This window comes from Aptenodytes patagonicus, chromosome 4 (genome assembly GCF_965638725.1).
Source record: "Aptenodytes patagonicus chromosome 4, bAptPat1.pri.cur, whole genome shotgun sequence".
NCBI lineage: Eukaryota > Metazoa > Chordata > Aves > Sphenisciformes > Spheniscidae > Aptenodytes > Aptenodytes patagonicus.
Genome location: NC_134952.1, coordinates 80,596,829 through 80,614,870, shown reverse-complemented (window position 1 = coordinate 80,614,870; position 18,042 = coordinate 80,596,829). Strand labels below are relative to the sequence as shown.

The 18,042-nt window shown below is 40.1% G+C and overlaps 1 protein-coding gene, 1 long non-coding RNA gene and 1 other non-coding gene across 5 annotated transcripts in view; 2 read left to right on the top strand and 1 right to left on the bottom strand.

Moving 5' to 3' along the window:
• Window positions 1-2,912: 2,912 nt before the first annotated feature.
• Window positions 2,913-18,042, top strand: part of LOC143159852 (uncharacterized) — a 49,169-nt gene continuing 34,039 nt past the window's right edge. Inside the window, exons 1-2 of one of the 3 annotated variants that reach the window (XR_012995236.1) lie at window positions 2,913-3,032; window positions 3,606-3,679. This is a non-coding gene — a long non-coding RNA (uncharacterized LOC143159852). Of the gene's footprint in view, window positions 3,038-3,107; window positions 3,203-3,605; window positions 3,680-18,042 lie in introns of those variants that run through there. The other 2 variants (XR_012995238.1, XR_012995237.1) reach the window with 2 other exon arrangements.
• LOC143160168 (small nucleolar RNA SNORA24) lies at window positions 3,315-3,447 on the top strand. Its single transcript, XR_012995344.1, has one exon. It is a non-coding gene; the product is annotated as a small nucleolar RNA SNORA24 (small nucleolar RNA).
• Window positions 8,535-18,042, bottom strand: part of PRSS12 (serine protease 12) — a 46,654-nt gene continuing 37,146 nt past the window's right edge. Inside the window, exons 12-13 of the mRNA XM_076337309.1 lie at window positions 13,326-13,606; window positions 8,535-11,336 (exon numbers count right to left, since the gene is read on the bottom strand). Coding sequence (XP_076193424.1) covers window positions 11,029-11,336; window positions 13,326-13,606 — 589 coding nt within the window. The 3' untranslated portion in view covers window positions 8,535-11,028. The remainder of the gene's footprint in view (window positions 11,337-13,325; window positions 13,607-18,042) is intronic.

Sequence of the window (18,042 nt, the reverse complement as noted above, 5' to 3'; positions counted from 1 at the left end):
TCTGTGAGTGAATATTACTGCTTTATGCAGCTGCTCGTTTTACTGCTGTTGCTTCCTGCTTACTTTCTGTTTCTTGTGCCAGAAATTGCTTAATGTGCTATAGAAACATTTCCAGAGCTTGCTATTTTAAGATAACAAGCAGACTTTATACAAATTATTTGCCTTGGGGATTCAATAGTTGTGCCCATGCATCAGCCTACCCAGACTTGAGAAGACCTTTCTTAGGAGAAACCTCTAAAGATGGTATGAATGTCCAAAGGAAAATTCACTGTTATCAACAGATGCAGAACAGAATAGAAAAGTGCACTATCTAGCTGGGCAAAAGCTGCTTAATACCTTCACAGAGGTGTAGAAAATAGTAAATCTGTGTTAACAAAACATTCCGTTCATTACAGAGAAATGATGCAACCTATAATTTAGAAGTCTAAGCTTCTTTCAGAATACCCATCTCTATAATCTCTAAGAATAACAAAAATGGAACAGCAAAGTAATAACAGAAAGGTACTAAGCAAAGGGAAAAGACCCTTGCTACAAATAACACCTGCCTGACCTCTGTCTCCAATTTATCTGCTTTCATTTAATGTTTCTTTTCAGTTCTTCAGATCCCAAAATTCTTAGAGCTCAAAGGCAAAAGACACTTTTTGTCTCAGTGGACCACATGGATGAAGAAAGCACAACAGTCAGCATCAAAGCACAAATCACAGGAACAGAAAGTAATTAACAGCTGAAACCAAGGGCTAGGGAAAACTGAATGGAGGAGGAATTTAAACAAAGTAAGGGTGATAGATTTGAAAAGCATATAGTGAGCTTGAGCCTTCACTACTCTGTTTTCTGTCAGGTTACTTCTTTCTTTCTTTTTTAATACAGTATTTTCTTCCTTCACTTCCCTTTTTCTGTTCTGATCCTCTCTTTCTCTTGGGAAATTCAGATGGAAAATAAGGCTTATGTACTTTTAATTGCTCAGATGTCTGTCTACTTAGGAGAGCTGTCAATCTAGTAGCACAAGGTCACTATCAGATCTCTTCCGAAAGGTATGAAACAGAAGTGGCCTAGTTCAATCATGATAATAGGGGCTTGGTTCAGAATTACTACTTCAAATCCTGTAACTTGTGTTATTCAGGAGATCAGAGAAATGGGCTCTTTTGCCCGAAAAGAAATCTTACTCTCGTCTCCTCGATTATCTCATCAAGACTGTCCTATTAAGTCTCCCGGTAAAGCTCCTTTCTTCAGCTAAATTCTGAACTGATTTACTCCGGTACAAAAGAAGCCCCAAAAACCAGAAAAGCATTTTTTGCATAACTTTTTATACAAACACAGTACATACGTTTTAGCTATAGAACTCTGCCTGGAAGGAAAACACTATGAGCTAAAGGCAGGAGCCAGCTCTTTTACACGCATGACAGAGTGGAAATAAAATTCCTGAACACAAATGGTGCAAGGTCAGAACAGCTGAGGTTTAGCTTACGGCACAGGTAGGACTGTAGGGCATGGCAGGACTGTAGTTTGTCTTTGCACTTTTGTACAATCCTAGCAGCAGTTTCATTATTTTACAATACTGCCTGATAGTCATATATTTGAAGCAGTAGTATTACATCATCATTGTCTGAAAATGATGAAAAACACCTAACGTGACAGATATGCCTTAAATAATTTCCTGTCTTTTCCATGGAAAAAAAAAGGTAAGAAATGCGGATACTAAAGTGTGACCCAAAAGGCAGCTTCCTGCACGACACTAGTCATCACTTCCAGCCTCTCCTTCAAACTCTCCCTGACAATGCAAATACAAAGTCATCCCGCTGTAGCTGATTGAGCCAGATTTTCAGTCCCCTGGCTGTGTCAATTCACTGGCACCTGGCCTGCAAAAGCCAGAATCGCCTGCCTCATCTTTCCAGTCCGCCCATGCACAGAATACAAGCTCACCTTCGCGGTGCGGCTTTTGCCAGAGAGCAGCTTTTGCAGCCTGTGCCCGGCCTTTAAAAAACTGCCCTTCCCTGCACTGAGGATGACTGTAGTAATACTTAATTTAAGATGCTGTGGTGTAAAAGGTATGGTAATTGGGAGAGGTTTAGACTGGACATGAGGAAGCATTTCTTTACCGAGGGGGTAGTCAGACACTGGGACGGGCTTCCTGGGGAGGTGGTCGATGCCCCAAACCTGTCAGTGTTTAAGAGGCTTTTGGACAATGCCCTTAACAACACGCTTTAACTTTCGGTCAGCCCTGAAGCGGTCAGGCAGCTGGACTAGATGATCCTTGTAGGCCCCTTCCAACTGAAATACTCTGTTCTGTTCTAATTAAAAATGAGGGTGTGGGAATTTGGCCAGCATTAACCAGGTACACTTGCTTACATGGGCTGGAAAAGGAAAATTACCCGTGTTCACCTAAAGGGATGACTTCATTTTTCTAGCACCTCTTCCACGACCTCTTCTTTCTTCTTAGTCCACGGTTATCAAATGACAAATAGCAGTGTTTTAGCATTTAAGGCCCATCTCATGACTTGACCGAGCATACAGACGCATAAATACATACGTACATGTATCTCCGTCTACCTATAGAAAGCAGCATCGATGTCTAGGCCAGCTGAAGAGAACGGCTTTGGCTTGGGGAGTAACCGCAGCCTCTTTTCCATGGATCCCTTAATCCGTTTTCTCCCGGGGATGCTTCTCGGTAGCTTCAGAAAGGACCGGAAAGCAAAATAAAAGGTTTTAATCCTATTTGCAGCTAGCCCTCCCCCGCGTTCCCACCACACCTCACTTCATCACGAAACCCAGCTTTCGTTCGCGCTCGGGCACCCCCCTGTGCCCACAGCGGCGGTGGCGGGGCCGCTGCCCCGCCCCTCGCCCCGCCCCCTTTGCGCCCGGGGGACGGCCCCCCGCCCTGCGGGTGGGGCCGCCGCCCTGGCAGCGCCGACTTCCCGGCCGTGCGCGCGGAGGCGGCCTCGCGGCGCCGTGCCTGCGAGCTATTGGCTTTGGGTGCTGCTGGCGGCCGTTGGCGGGCGCGCGGGGCGGCCGTTGGCGAGGCGGCCGTTGGTGAGGTGAGGTGAGGTGAGGCGAGGCGGGGCGGCGGCGGGGGTACTTGGAGGTATTAGCAGGTATTAGCGACCCGGCGCTGGCGCAGCCGTGAGGCCCCGCGGCGCGCTCTTCTCCACAGGCGCGGTTGGGCCCGAGCGGAGCCGCCGCGGCAGAGGAGCGGAGCGAGCGGCAGGTGGGCCCCGTGGTGAGGCGGGGGGCGGGCGGGAGCCGTTGGGCGGCGGCGGCGGGGCCGGGGTGAGGGAGGGAAAATGGCGGCCGCCACGTGGCGGAGGTGGGGAGGGGTGATCCATGACTCCATGGGGGCTGCCGCCTGTGGCTGTCTCCCTTCCTAGGCATGGAAGAGCAGTTCCTTGCTAATTGGCAAAACTTTTACCCTTTTTTGTGGGTATTAGTCGTTGACTGTAGCAAGTAACAGGCCGAGTCGGCCGAGGTGTGAGCGGCGTGGGATGGCCGTGTCCCCCCTTCTGTGTTTTTTGTTTGGTTGGTTTTCTGTGGCTCCTTCTTTTTGTCAATAAGCGGTTAGAGCCCAGTTTTTAAACATGTTCTCTTTTTTGTTTGTTTTTTTTTCTCCTTAGGAGCGCAGAAGCGGAAGGTGCGGAGGCGCATCTGTTGCCGTTGAAGATCCTCCCCCCAAAAAGTATGTGGCTAGGTATGTGTTACGTAATAAGCTCTTAGAAGTGAGGGTTTGGGCGGGAATAATACCGATTTGATAATTTACGTTTAGCGACTAAACTATTGAGGGTTGTCTGTTGAAATCAAGGTATAGGCTTGGTGGTTTGGTTTTAAGGCATGCTTCGTTTGTGTGTGTGTGGTTTATTGACAGAAAAAATATAACCAAGTGCATAAGTTAGTGTGACTAGGAAGAATTGGGCTTGGGTGTAGATGTATTAGATATACTAGGAATACTGGATTATGATAAAACATATGTTGCCAGTACTCTTGCCTGCCAAACTGGAGGCATCCAAATCCACAGATTTTTCGGGGATGTCTGTGCAAGAGGAATGTCTTTTTTAATAATGTTTCTGATTTAATGAAGTGAGTACTGAGAGTAATCTGCAACTGCAGGAGCAGAGGGAGATGTCAAGTTGATACTAATAGCTTTGTTTCAGAGCAGTTTACAACTCCTAGGAGGGCATCGTACTGTTCAGTGATGTTTGCTGTCTTGTATGCGTTTCCCATAGCAATATTAAACTGCCTCAAACTTGTTTTTACAGGGGAAAAACTCTCTTGAGTTGTGATGACAGAAGAAGATGGGGCTAAATTCCACATGTGAATTCTAGGAGTAGCTGTGGCTAGAACTTTTAATTTTAACTTAGGGTAGGGTGGATCTCTCTAACTTTCTGGAATTTATGCCTTTTGCAAGCAATAATATTTCTGGTTATCAAGCAGAGCTAGCAAAAGCTAATTTTAGGCTAGGTCTTAATCTCGCTTTAGACTTAACAGAAATGAGCTTTTTTAATAAAGTTTGGACTTGGAGCCTAAATGAGATGTTCTGCAGTCCATCTCTCACCTTTACAAAGAGGGGCTGCAGTGTAGCTTACTGTGCCTAAAATTAACCTTGACTGCTTCTGTACAAACACAATTAGGATGGCTAGCTCATTTTGTGCTGCTTTCAGGGATCTTCTGCTGCGCCTATCTTTGGGCTGTCGCCAAGTCTTAGGCAATTATAATAATGCTCTCGGTAGTTTAGCGGCTGTGCTGCACTCTGTCCTGTGGCTGACTATACTGCACTATTACTAATTCTGATGACATGCACCTTCAGTAGTGACTCTTCTGCTGTTGAAGTGTGTTAGAAAGGTTGTTGCAAGGAGTATACGTGTACTGCATAAGCTGAAGGTAAGTTTGTGACGTCTAGAAAATGAATGTGAAATGTACAGTCATAATTTTAGCATATATGCCAATGTAAAGCATTCAGATGTATGAATAAGTCAATAAAGAGACATCGACTTTCACTGCAAGTGTCGCTTCTTCCTTAAAAGACTACTGATAACCAAGACTAGACCTGCACGTGTTCTTTGGAATTACTTATACATGCCAAATCTGCCTGTTGTGGGGATACAGCTTTTGGTAGCTGGGCCTTGGTATTTGTGTTTCTGTATGGTTTCAGGGCAAAGCAGTGACTGGCTGATGCATTGTCTGGGAGCCATTCCAGAAGTCACATAATTTTAATCGGAGGTTACTGCTGCAGGGGAGAAACAGTGACTTTGAATGTAGCTGCTTTGTCAATTTCAGTTGTTGAGGGATCTCTTCCATAATCCATATTCAAGAAAAGAATATATGGGGCTCCAGCAGATAGTGAATCATTGCAAAATCAGACAAGATAGATGTTTCACTTACAAGTAAATTTACTGTCTTAGCTAGTACCAGCTGTGCTGGCATAGTCTTTTGTGGAATATCTTCCAGTTAATAAGGAAAACTTTTGCAAATGATTGCAAACTGAAAAGTTAGGGTGGAAGTGAGGCTTTAAAAGGACTGGGAAACAAAATCTGTGAAGCTAGAACTGAGATCAGTAGGCAGTGCAATTACTGCTAAGTACTTGGCAACTGAGGGGGAGATTCCCATTTGAAGTGGATGGGGGCGGAATTGTGGACTTTAATTACAACATGGATTAGATCTGAGGAAATTACTTCCGACGATCATGTTAGCCAGACTTGGAATAGACTGGTAGGGAGATTAGGGAGCTGTCATAGGAAACATCTTTCTCTTTTGTTTTTTTTAAGCATGTACTTTTCCTGCCATTGCCAAAGTATAGCTGAACGTATGTTCTGTGTGGAGCTATAATAAGTGGTAGTACACCTGTTTAATCGGTGGTGTGTGATTACTCTTTCCTTTTAAACAGCTCTGTGTACAACCCTATCATATGACATCTTTACTGCTTAGGATTCCAAGTTTGTGGCTGCCAGGCCTGGCAGCCAACAGTCATGAGCGTGTCTGTGAATTTCCTTTTCTCCAAGAAGAGTGGACTTCTGTAGTAACCTTTAGTGCTTTTAGAAAATAAGTTAACGCATCTATTCTACCAGGGCAGTTATTTGCTTATGTTACACAAGAAAATGCTAGGCAGACTGTGGCCAGGAGAGAGCTGCTGCTACCCCAGGGACAAGGTGTGGGTGGGAGAGTGCTACCACTGTGTGCGAGTGTGGTTGCTGTTCTGGCAGGCACCCTCCAGCACTGTGGCTTCCTTAGTTTTTTAGATTAGGTTTTTTGTGACTGGCTTTGACCCCATGAAGAAAACCAGGTGTAGGCAAACGAATAGGAAGAAGCAGGAGTAGGGTTGGGGGTCAGTTTCTCCAGGGATCTGGAATGCATTAAAATAATACTGATGCAGAGTACAAAACTCAAGAATATGACATGAAGGTCTGGAGAGAAGCATTTTTCTTTTGTGGTCACTGAAATGATACTGAAAAGTTTAGGCTTTCTAGTGTTGGCTTTTAGCTACTGTATGGCATTGCACTGATATTGCCATGTGTTACCCCAATTCCCTTGAATTTTAACCTTTTATCAGACAGCAGCTGCCTTTTTAATCTTTTTGAACAGTTTCAGTGCATAATAACTGAATTGTCTTTTTAACAAGTTGCCCTTTGAAAACTGACTGTCCTGTCTCTGTCTCCTATAACGGAGGATCCTTTTGTGTGAAACTGTCTGTAATTTAGAGGAGGACCGTGTAGCTGTCCTAGTCCATTGTGTGAGCCAAGTGATGAGGTCACTGGTATTTCTTCCTGAATCAGTTAGCCTGGTGGCTTGATCTGGCCTGCAGGTTAGATTTGTGAAGAGTCAATTTTGAGCTCTTCATCAAGTATTTAAACTTGCAAAGGTAAAACAGTGGGTTTGAATCAAGAGAAGGAAAAACTAATTTCCAAGATTATGGTTGAATACAAAAGTATGAACTATAATGTTTGCTGTGGTTATCTTACTGGTTTTGAGTGCTTAGTGAGGTTACGTAGCCTTTCCTATGACTGAAGCTTTCCATGAGCATCCAGTCACATGCGCAGAGCGTAGTGAAATCTGCTTTCCCTCATTACTTGAGTACAATCGAGGTATTCTTACAAGATCTGGCTTTTTCATTTCCATGTGGCTTAGGATGGCTTGTTTTTCATGATTTCTCTTAAAATTTAATTCCCAGTTCCCGAACAACTGTGTTCCTATTTTTCCAATCTATTCCTGTTGCATCTTAGCTTTTACCTTTATAGATGTTCCTTATTTTTCTGCACCCTGTTCCATCTGCACTTACATCCAGTGTCTCACACCTCTCCAACTTTCACCCAACCCAGTCTTTTTTTTTTTTCTTTACATTGCTATGAAGGTAGATACTTCTTTCCAAATTCTTAAGTCATCTTTTCTCTGTTTGTGGTTGCTTGGTGTTGCATTTGCAGGAAGTTACATGGTCAGTTTCTGTGTTCCATGCTAAATAAATGGAATAGGAACTACTGCATGTGAGCAGGTATCTGATGTATTTGAGGTAGGTCTGGTCTCTACTACTTCAGTTAACTGCATTTGCTGTTACCCAGCAGTTTGGAGCACAAACAAAAAACATTTTTCTTTCCTGATACCACAAACTTCTTGTTTCTGGGTGGTTTCTTCTACTGGGATCTGCTACTTGAGTCTAATTGTTTTAGCTGCCTTGTATGTTCTGCCATTGCCACTCTGAAATTGTAACAGCATTAAAATCTTCTTGAGTATAAATATTCTAGCACTTGAAAGCGTGAAATAGTTGCAGTAACATTGAAAAGGATGGAGAACGTTGATTCAGGACTGACTTTGTTAAATATAAGCTATTATAGTGCTGTGAATTTTTCTGGAAGTAAGGTGAGGTTATAGATATTCTGCATATAACGATCATAAAATGGGATCTTGGTTTATCTATGGTTTTGGGAAGATGTTCAGGGTTGAGATAAATGCATGTTAAATAGGCTTTGTGTGTCAGTTGCAGTAATGCTTCTGTTTGTTTCTGATGTAGTTGTCTATATTCTCTGGAAAATGGACAGAAACTTGGGAAGTTATGGGGGACTGCATCTAACTATAAATCTTCGCAATGTTGGGGAACCTGGATAGATTACACATCAATGTTTAAGATGGTCATCTAATCTGGTAACAGAAGTGCCAAGTGTTTTCTTAGTTTATGCTACTTTTAACGCTGTGGCCAACCTGCTTAATACAAAAAACCCCTTAGCATAGGCTGAAGAGCAGGTTTTTGTACAACCTTGTATGTATTAAAAATGTTGAACAAAGGGGAGAGCAGCAAGGGTCAAAAAAATTCTCAAGCAGTTTTAAGAGTGTAGGATAAAATGACAACCTAACTGGTCTAAGTTAAGGCACACAAAGCACCAGGAATTCCATCATATGGAACAAACTTCCATCTCTCAGAAAATGGCCCAAAGCTTATATGCTTTGAAGAAAAAGGGTGCTCTTGAAAATATTTTCACTTAAGAAAGCTCACATGAAGTTGACCCAGCTGATGTTCCTGCAGCATCTGCTTGTACATGATTCACAGGATTAATGTATAAAAGTTGTAGTCAGTGTGGCAGTTTTTATTGTATACATTTACATCCTCAGGCTTATTGACCAAAAATTAGAATGGCATAACATAAAGACAATTTCATTTTATGTTAGAAACTGAAAATGCATGCGCTCTGCATGAAAACAGTAGTGCAACATTTTAAAATCTAATAAAGCATCCTATTAAAAGAGCAAAACTAATGAACTACTATACTAAATCTAAATGTTTACTACATCTAGTATGCAGACATGATTCCCGCCCCCCCCCCCCCAAGTATTGTATTTCTGTGGTGCAACTTCTAAAAGACAATTATTTCCCCTGTACACAACGCATGTATTGCACTATATAGCCTACTTTACCACAAGTCTCAAAATAATGGGTCTTGTATAGCAAAGCTGTGATGGTACAAGTAGATACATTTTGACAGATTTACTTCCACTTTCCTTTAATCAAAAGGGCGATGTAGAAGTAAAAATATAAATGGTTTTAAAGTTCACTAGCAGTGTTTCACATAGGTCTAACAGTAGGTGGTTACAGTACTATGATTTTGACATGTTTTTAAATAAAACATTTCACACTATTTCAAATAGTGTGGAATTACAGAAAACTAAAATATATTAAAGCACCTTGTGTACTAGTTTAGCACCAGTTCCAACAAGATATTTAAACTAGTCATGATGCTTGAAAACGTAAGTTTGAGGTCGGGGAGAAATTAAGGGCTGTTTTCAATCACATGGGCTTCTGCAATATCACTGCCACTTTTGTATGCAAATTGAGTTGTCTTGGAAATTTGCTTCAACACCAGAGAGGCATGGAACCATACAGAAATGCATGATTGCCCACTTACAACATGAATACAAGCATCCCACTTTGTTCACCAAAGGCCACACAACACTGTCGTAGCCAGAGTGTTTGAGGATAGGAAACACAGGAAAACAGTCACTGGTAGTCACAGTGTGCACAGTCACTATGTGGTGGACACACATCTGCCACACTTGTCACACTGAAGTGCGTCAGCTTTTGAAGAAGCATGTTTGTGAATGTAATACGTAGAGCACGCTTGGAGATAGTCAGAATGGCCTTCGACAGGGATCGCAGAGGTGGCACTGAACTTTCCTGTCTCCCTCTTGGCTGTAGTTAGCCTTAGATATTTTCAAGACTGATACCCGTTAGTGTTGCACTAAGATGGGTGATTACTTCCTGTGTTCTGTGTGGCAAGTTCAATGGGGTGGCCCTTTCTAAAAGGATAGTAAGTTGTTTTGTATTTGTCTTGTACATCAAGAGTAATTTTTTATCAGTGCATTTTTATAATAAACCATTAAGGTTTTCATAGCGTGGGGAACAGTAGCTGTAAAAGCAATTAAATGGAATCAAAATATGTTAATACTTTAGAAGTCACTGAAAACTATCTTAACTCTCACCTTTCCTGTAAGGTCAGTGTTGCAACTAAGCAGGAGAGAATTGTCTAAACATTATCTTGTAGAAAATAGTAGTTTAAGACTTTATAGACCTTTTCAGACAGGTTTTGGCTCAGTATCTCCAGTATATGCATTGCATGTACTTAAAACCTTCTTTTGTAGGATTGACAGAGGTTCTTAGTGTTACTTCAGTAAAGCCCCTCCGGAACCAGCAATGAGAGAATTGGGATGTTTGTCTGTTAGTCTGATACTGTACTGACAGCTAGTGGTAAACAGGAAAAGTAAATTCTCTCCAAAATGCTGTATGTACGTAAAAATTATGAATTTCAGAAAGAAAAATGATACTTATCTAGAGGAAATAAAATAAGGTCATTTGTTTTTGATCTAGCTCTTGCAGCTGTGCAGGATGTTTGCAAGGAAACTAACTTCCAGTGTACTACCTATTTTACTTGGGAATGTATTTCATGCACACTAAACTGTGAGAATACTTATCAGAATAGCTGGGCATCTGATTATTGACAATTATTTGCCTTCTAATGTTTAATACATACTCAGAATTACTTACCAAGAATTAACCTGCTAATGGTCTCATTAGCTAATGAAACATGAGTCAAAATTAGAGGGCTGAGTGTAAGATCATAGCAAAACAGTCAAGAACTGATTAAATAAACTAGACTGAACATTCATTTTGAGATCTGTAATTAATTCTAGAGAAGCTTGAAGCATAAATAGCTTGGAGCTACTACAGTCTTCCTGTGGGCAGTGAATGTTGTGGTGAACTCTCCAGCTGTCCTGCTCCAATGTTACTCTAAGCTGGCTATCGCTTTTCCCCTTATCTTAGATACATGGTAACTTGTTCATGTAATATATAAACTTCCTTAACACAGAGGGATTTTCTTTGGATAGTAATCCCTAACTGGAAAGGTTGCGTGTATACAGCTTGGATTTAACAAAAAGAAAATACAGGAATCAGGGAAAAATGTGTCTGTTTCCACCCACTGTGGGCCCCAGCTGTGCACTGTCTGTACTGTTCAAGTTGTCCTGCCTCAAACTTTATTAACAAAGTTTGGTTTTCATTACAGACATTCATAGTTTGGTCACACTTTTTATCCAGGGTACAAAAGATGATACTTTTGTGTAGACACCTGGAGAATCTTTCACTCCACAGCCGTAGCCCCAGGAGGTCACACCATACACCACCCAGCTTTCCCCTGGACGTTCACACATCAGTGGTCCGCCACTGTCTCCTTGACAGCTATCAACACGTTTCTGTTCCTGAATGTTTCCAGCACAGAGCATTCTTCCTGTGAATCTTCTTTTGTAACGCTCTTCGCATACCCTCTTGGGAAGTAAGGGGATGGCAGCCTGTTGTAATGTTCTTGAATAAGCCCTTCCTGAAAAGAGGACCCAAATTATTGTCTCGTTATGATGATTGGTCTTGGAAATATAAATGTCATTTAAGCCCATTTTTGCTGTCAGTCCTTCACACTGTTTTGTCATTAAATAAGATGACTGAAAACATGACTAAATATGAAAAAATCTACTGTGCATTAAATATAATACTAAAATACTATATTGATATTGAAAATATGGAATATAGATGCTTTTTTTAAAAAAAAACCAACTTAAAATTTAAGACGCAGCTTTACTCTTTGTGTTCGCTAGTTCTTTCCAAGGCTGGAATTCGTTTTGTTCCAAACGCATTTTGCGTCTTCTGTAAGAATATATGCCTTAATACTTAAATGGGGAAGCTATTTTTGGGAGTCTTGAGCAGTGGAGACTAAAATGGTAGAAATACTTCATTTCTAGGTCACCAGTTCAAACCTAGCCTAGCTCAGCCTGACAGGTGCTGCATCCTCTGTCGGCTTCCAAGTAGAGCATCCAGCCAACCATCACGTTTATGCCCTGTAAGTACACGCACGCTTGCTTGTCACCTCATCTGAGGAGCTAATGTTACTGAGCCCAAGTGTCTTCTGGTAGAGATCGGCAGTATCATTTGAATCTTTTACAATCCTGGCAACTTCTATGTACCAGAGTACTAATGGGACTCCTGACCAAAAGGGATCTTCATTTTGTGGGGGTGACCAGAACCTGTCCTTTGGTTTTCTTCGACTGTTGTAGTGAATCCTGCATTGTATAAGCAGTCCTCTGCTTATAAAATGTCAAGATTTAAATAATTTGTCTTTTTTTCTATAGCTTGCACCTCTTTTTCAGTTGGAAATATGGGAAGTTAAAGCTGGTGTTGGGGTTTTTCTTAAAGTAAAATCTTAATATTTGTATAAAGTAATTGATTCATATAGTAAGTGTGAAATTTCAGCTGAAGTACTGCAATGATGTAATTTCTTATCGTAATTAAAGCCAATTATTGCAGTGGTTAATGTTCCCTTAAATAGATGTCCTAAGTAAACAGTATTGCAGAACTTTCAGTGAATTGTGTAAAAAGCAAGACAGAGCTAGGCAATGAATTAGCAATTGTTTTTAGCAAAAAAACCCCACCCTACAAGTCCATCTCCCTTATTGTAGTACAGTGACCCAGACATTTGTGCACACAGACCGATGCATGTAAAGAGGAAGAACTGATATTGGCCTTGCCGCCTTGTCTCCTTGCCAGTTTGAATGAGTCAGTGGAACAAAGGCTCAAGTGTGGTTGCTGTCTTGCACTGTATTCAACACCATAAAAACGTGAAAGTAAAACATGGTTATTAATTTGTAAAACATTTAAAGGACAAAGACCTCTGAAGAGGAAGAATCTTGTACTGACTTGAAAAGTGACTAGATAGCTGGTTCCAGAAGCCTGGATTGCAGATTGCATTGTGGCTCTCATAAATTTTGGCAAGATGTTCTCTTATTTAAATCTAACTGCTGATTGAAAATGTCAGTGGTAACAAGAGAGACTAAAAATGTTACTTGAAATTCTATTATGTGTGTATTTTCTATCCATTTTTCTGCTGAAGTAGTGTAATTTAAAGAACCTTTCTAAAATATTCATTGTACTTACCTTAAAAACCTTAAATATAGTAGAGCTGTTAGTTATGTTCTGAGGCAGGGGTGATAAGCTGCTGCGCAGGGTGTGCCTGGCAACAAATAAGCTTCTCATTCATGCTTGTCAATCTTAATGAGGCCATTTTACTGACTGGTTCTGTGATTTAGAGTGGCATCGCTACTTTCCAAACACAAACTAAATTCAGTAAACAAAGTGGTGTCATTCCTGGTTAAGGATCAGGAGGGAAAATATTCCCCTATATAAAAAGAGTAAAATTGTTCCATTTTGAGCATTTTCTTATTTTAAGTATTTGAGGGTTTGTTTTTGTGTTTTTTTTTTTTTTAAATAAGCAGCCTCAGGTAACGAGATTGGTGGGTTCAAATCATTAAAACACTTTTACCTGTGTCACCCCATCCAGTGATATAACAGTTGGGAGCAGTTTTCTGTGGTCTCTCTCTCCTTAATGGCAAACAAGCAGGTAAGACGTGGGTACTGAATCTGGCACACTGTTCCTCTGGCCCTTGTAGCCTCACCAATGCAATGTCGTAGTCACTGCTGTCAGGCCTGTACTCTTTATGCATCACAATCTGTTGGACTCCAATTTCTTCCTCGTACTCTTCTGGTACCAGTGTGTGATAATCTCCGACTCGCACAGCATAGTTCTGAGTGTCGTTGCCATACCTAAGGTTGAGGTGAAAACAAAGAGGGCTGGCTCATGCAAAGTCATATCCTAAGCGTGCAGACAGATTTGATTGGGGTCTTTATTGCTCATATAAATAACGATACAAAAAGTTTTTTTTAAAGAGCAGAAATGCTTCCTCAGATGTTTAGATTGACATTCAAGTGTACCCTAAAGAATATAAAAAAACTCCTCCTGAAGTTTCAGGTTGGGCTATGTTCCTTTTTGTATGTTTTCACGGGCAAGGTTTCTTATGGCCATCTGCCATGACTGGCAGTTATTTCAAACGTGCAAGCAAGGTGTGCATTATAAATGTATTTAGTAAGGGTAACACAAACTGCCACTAATTATAATGAAAACCTGAGTACTAACATCATAGTGATGCTCCAAATAAGTACTGAAATGAAAAGTGTTCAAGCTTGCTTTGTAGGTTGGTTCAGAAGTTCTAGAGGCTTAGATAACTTGGTAAAAACATCTTACGTTAACTGAAGTTATAATAAGGAAGACAAACATATGTGCATCACAAGCACCTATTGTCAATGACAGAAGGCCTGTAAATCTTAGACTTGTTTTGCATCTAATATGACCCCAATTTCTTTCACATCATAGACTAAATGGTAAATACCTTAGATGATTACTGTGGCTGAAATAACAATTTTCTGTGCATGCCTTTGGAGATTGTTGGATTACAGGACACAGCCCTTCTCAGGAAAATGCAAACAAGGGAGTACTGTTGGGTACATTTATTTATTTATTTTAAAATCTGGCTAAGCTAACCCAAATATTTTTCCTTTGACTTCTCCCTTTCCCTCATAGCCTTCAACAGGAAACTTGTAATACGTGTGCAGAAAATACCCTACAGTGTTCTGTCACCTTCTAACCTATACTTGTTCTTTTTATACGCTCCAGCAATGTGCTGATCTCCATAGCTTACTGAAGCTTGCTTGAGGAGCAGCAGACAAAGCAGGAACATTACAGGCTGCTTCTGAACAATACATAGCTGTACCACTGAATATTTCGTCTAATTGTGGGTTGCATTCCTGGTTGCCTGCAAAGTTTTCTTTGTCAAATCTGCACATCGCCTTCCAGGTTTTCTATGAGCAAAATTTCACTTTTAGGCTTGTAAGGAGAGAGCGCTGCCAGCTATGACCAAACATCTCTTCATCTGAAGATGACCTTCTATATAGGAAAAATGAAGTAACTTGTCTACCACAAAACTTTTTCCAGGTCCTCCGTAGTAGTAGTCTGTGTGAAATACTCTCCAGATACTGTATTTTCCTTGTGGTTGGAAGTCAAAACTCTATAGTGAAGAGATGTAACTGATGCAGACTTTTTCAAGTTTACAGAGGTGTTTAAAAAAGTATTCATACTGATTTTAGTCTCAGAGGGAGAACTGAGAAAAATTAAATTGTGTATTCTACCAAATACATTACTTATTCCTTCCCTGAAAAAAATAGCTCAAGAGCTTTTTTTAATTTGTGGGTCAGTGTGTTTATCTCAAAGATATTTAAGAAAAAACCTCTATTTGTATGTGTCGCATTACTAATCTTTCTGTTTTGACCACAAAAGTGCTAGTATTTTGTAACATCACTGAATCAGTTTTCATTAGGAATTTTCTATTAAGAAATGAGGGCATGAATAGGAAAAGAACATCAGAAAAGGTAGAAGCATGAATCCTGGCTTTCCAGGTTTTCTGACTCCAGTCCCTTGAAGTTTCTAGAACAGAGGTATTTCTTTGTAAGGTTTTTTAAAAAAACAAATACTTAAATCTCTCTTTCTCTTGCACTAGATCTCACGTTCTCATTTCTAGATCATCTTGTGTGTTTTTGCCAGTTTTAAAAGCTCACTAAGACTTCACAGTTGGTTCTTCTCCTAATAAAATAAATGGCAAAATTCCATGGAAGTAGGGTTGGCACCTGATATATTGCTTTTATTTTTGTTGCCTTTAGGGAGATTCTTCAGAGTAAGAAAGGCTGTTAGGTCTTAACTAGTTTCTGGAGTTACATATATCCATCTATATTTGGCCATCTGAAGTATGACATCAGTGAAATGCTAAATTCTGCATCCCTATAGATTGTCTGTCAAATCCTTGCCGTCTGCTGCCTGCCAGGAATTTCTGCTCTGACACTGATGAGTCCCCTCCTGGGTCACTGTTGCCACACATCTTACATCAGAAAAAGCTAATCTTACCATACTTTGCCGAGACACGTAGTATACTATTATCAGTCTAAACTTCTATTATTGTTACTCTGAGCTATAATGTGGGAGCCAGTAAAAGCATGATCTGGCACTGGCTAGAAAACAGTGGGGTTTTTTACAGCGGTGCTGCGATCTGATCTGTGACCTTGGGTGAGTTTCTTTTTTGTTCGTTCTTCTGCCATCTATTTGGCTTTCCTTAATACAGCAACGAGTAAGGCTACACACATCTTCAGTATGTTAAAATACTATATAGTACAGGCATTACTTAACACAGCTTTCTTCTAGTAGTATTTTTGTGAATGTGACTTTTTTTATGAATAAGTTGTGCATCGTTACAATAAAATGCTTGGTACATTTCAGTACCAGTTTGTACTGAATAGGTTTTATACACTTGCTCACTATTGCTTCTGGGAATATTTAGAAACTATAATTCAGATTTTAATTTAGCATGTTTACATATAGATAGACTTGAAAGCAAATTTTCCTGGCCCATGTGCAAAAATTTCCAGTAATGCTTTGGCAAAACCATAGCATTCGAAGTTAGAAATATATTTTTATACAAATATACAAATGGGGGGGGAGTATTTTTTATTCCTCTAGTTACGGAAAATATTAGCAGGGAAATTAATCTGATTCCTTTAGTTTAATCTTGTTTTCTGCATAAAGTTGCATCTGCAGTTCAGTATTTATATATATTAAGTGGTCATTTGTCTCTTCACGTGGAGGATAAATAACCTCATTAGGTAGTGTATTTCCTAGAACTGCAGCTTAAAGCTTTCTGAATTGGTTGCAGCAAGAGAAACTACCAAATCAAGGGACCAAGTGTATTGATCACTTTGGCCATCTTTTTCATGGAAGTGCCCATAATGTTGATTGTTTGACAGAAAGCATGCTACTATGGTATGTAAAGCAGGCTGAATACACGATGGAAACCAAACTGGCAGACCCTGGTAGGTCATTTTATTGTGTAAGCTAATCAATGCGTTGGTCCTCTGTGAAACTTGTAGAACAGAGGAATAAAACACCCAACTATAGAATGTTTTACACACTTGACAGCGCAACTCCTGTGCCCCTCTCCAAAGTGGACAAGGTCAGTGTAGGGGCAGGTAGCTGAATGGTCAGGGTGCAGGTGCAGTATCAAACAGTCTTTCACTTTTACAAAATCTATTTACAGAACAGATGTAATGCTCAGAACGTAAAGAGTGTAGTAACACTGGGATGGGTTATACAGCCAACTAAGTACTTCTCCGATGTCTTGCCCACGCCGAGATTACAAACAGTCTTGGCTGATGCATTAGCCAACTTTGTAGGATCTATTTTCCAACTTGGCTGATGTGTTAGCCAACTTTGTAGAATCTGTTTTCCTCAGAGTAAATTAGAAAAGGAAGCTGATACAGAAAGTACTTTAGTTACTGTTGCAGTTAAATGGCTTTATTATTTTCATTTGAATTACTCTAACTTACATGCAAAACCCCCACTAAAGTAAATGAAAGAGTTGTTTTTGTTACTGACATCTCAGATGTGTTTTTCTGCTCAAATTTCATAACTGCATGATAATGTTCCACTTAAGAATCTAAATGATACAGCAACTGAGCCCAATAAGTTAAGTAAAATTATGCTGTTTCCTTTGTGAGTTAAGCAATATTAGTTTAATAACTTTTGCTACAGAGATCGTTCGTAACTGTTAATCTCATTGCCTTTAAAAGCTATCATAAATAGGATTCTGTACCCTAGAATGTATTGCTAGATATGATCTTTGAATGTTTGAAAGTAATATTTTAACAATTCTTGGTACATGTCTGAATGTCATATTGCAATACAAATGTACAAGGTCATTAGCATTAAATATATATTTGCCTGACATAATCTTCTGCCAAAAACATTTCCAAAAGGTCACTGGAAATACTCTCTCATAATTTATAGATAGACTTTTGGCTCTGCACAGCAAATCACCTATTAGTGCTAGGCTGATAGTTTCTGGATTATGAAAGCTTTTTTACCTTCAATAAATAATTTGCCCATCTAAGTTAACCATTGTGTACATTGACATATAGGTTTTGTATATATAAACAAACACAATCACAGTACTTTGCAGATGTGTATTATCAGTGGTGTGATGGAAATCTGGCTCTCAAGTAGATACAGGTAATTTTACATGGTATAAATCTTTCTTCTTTATTTCTTTTTTTAAATGTAGTGGGTGCCTCTGCATTTTAGTTTATAGGCCTTATCCACAACA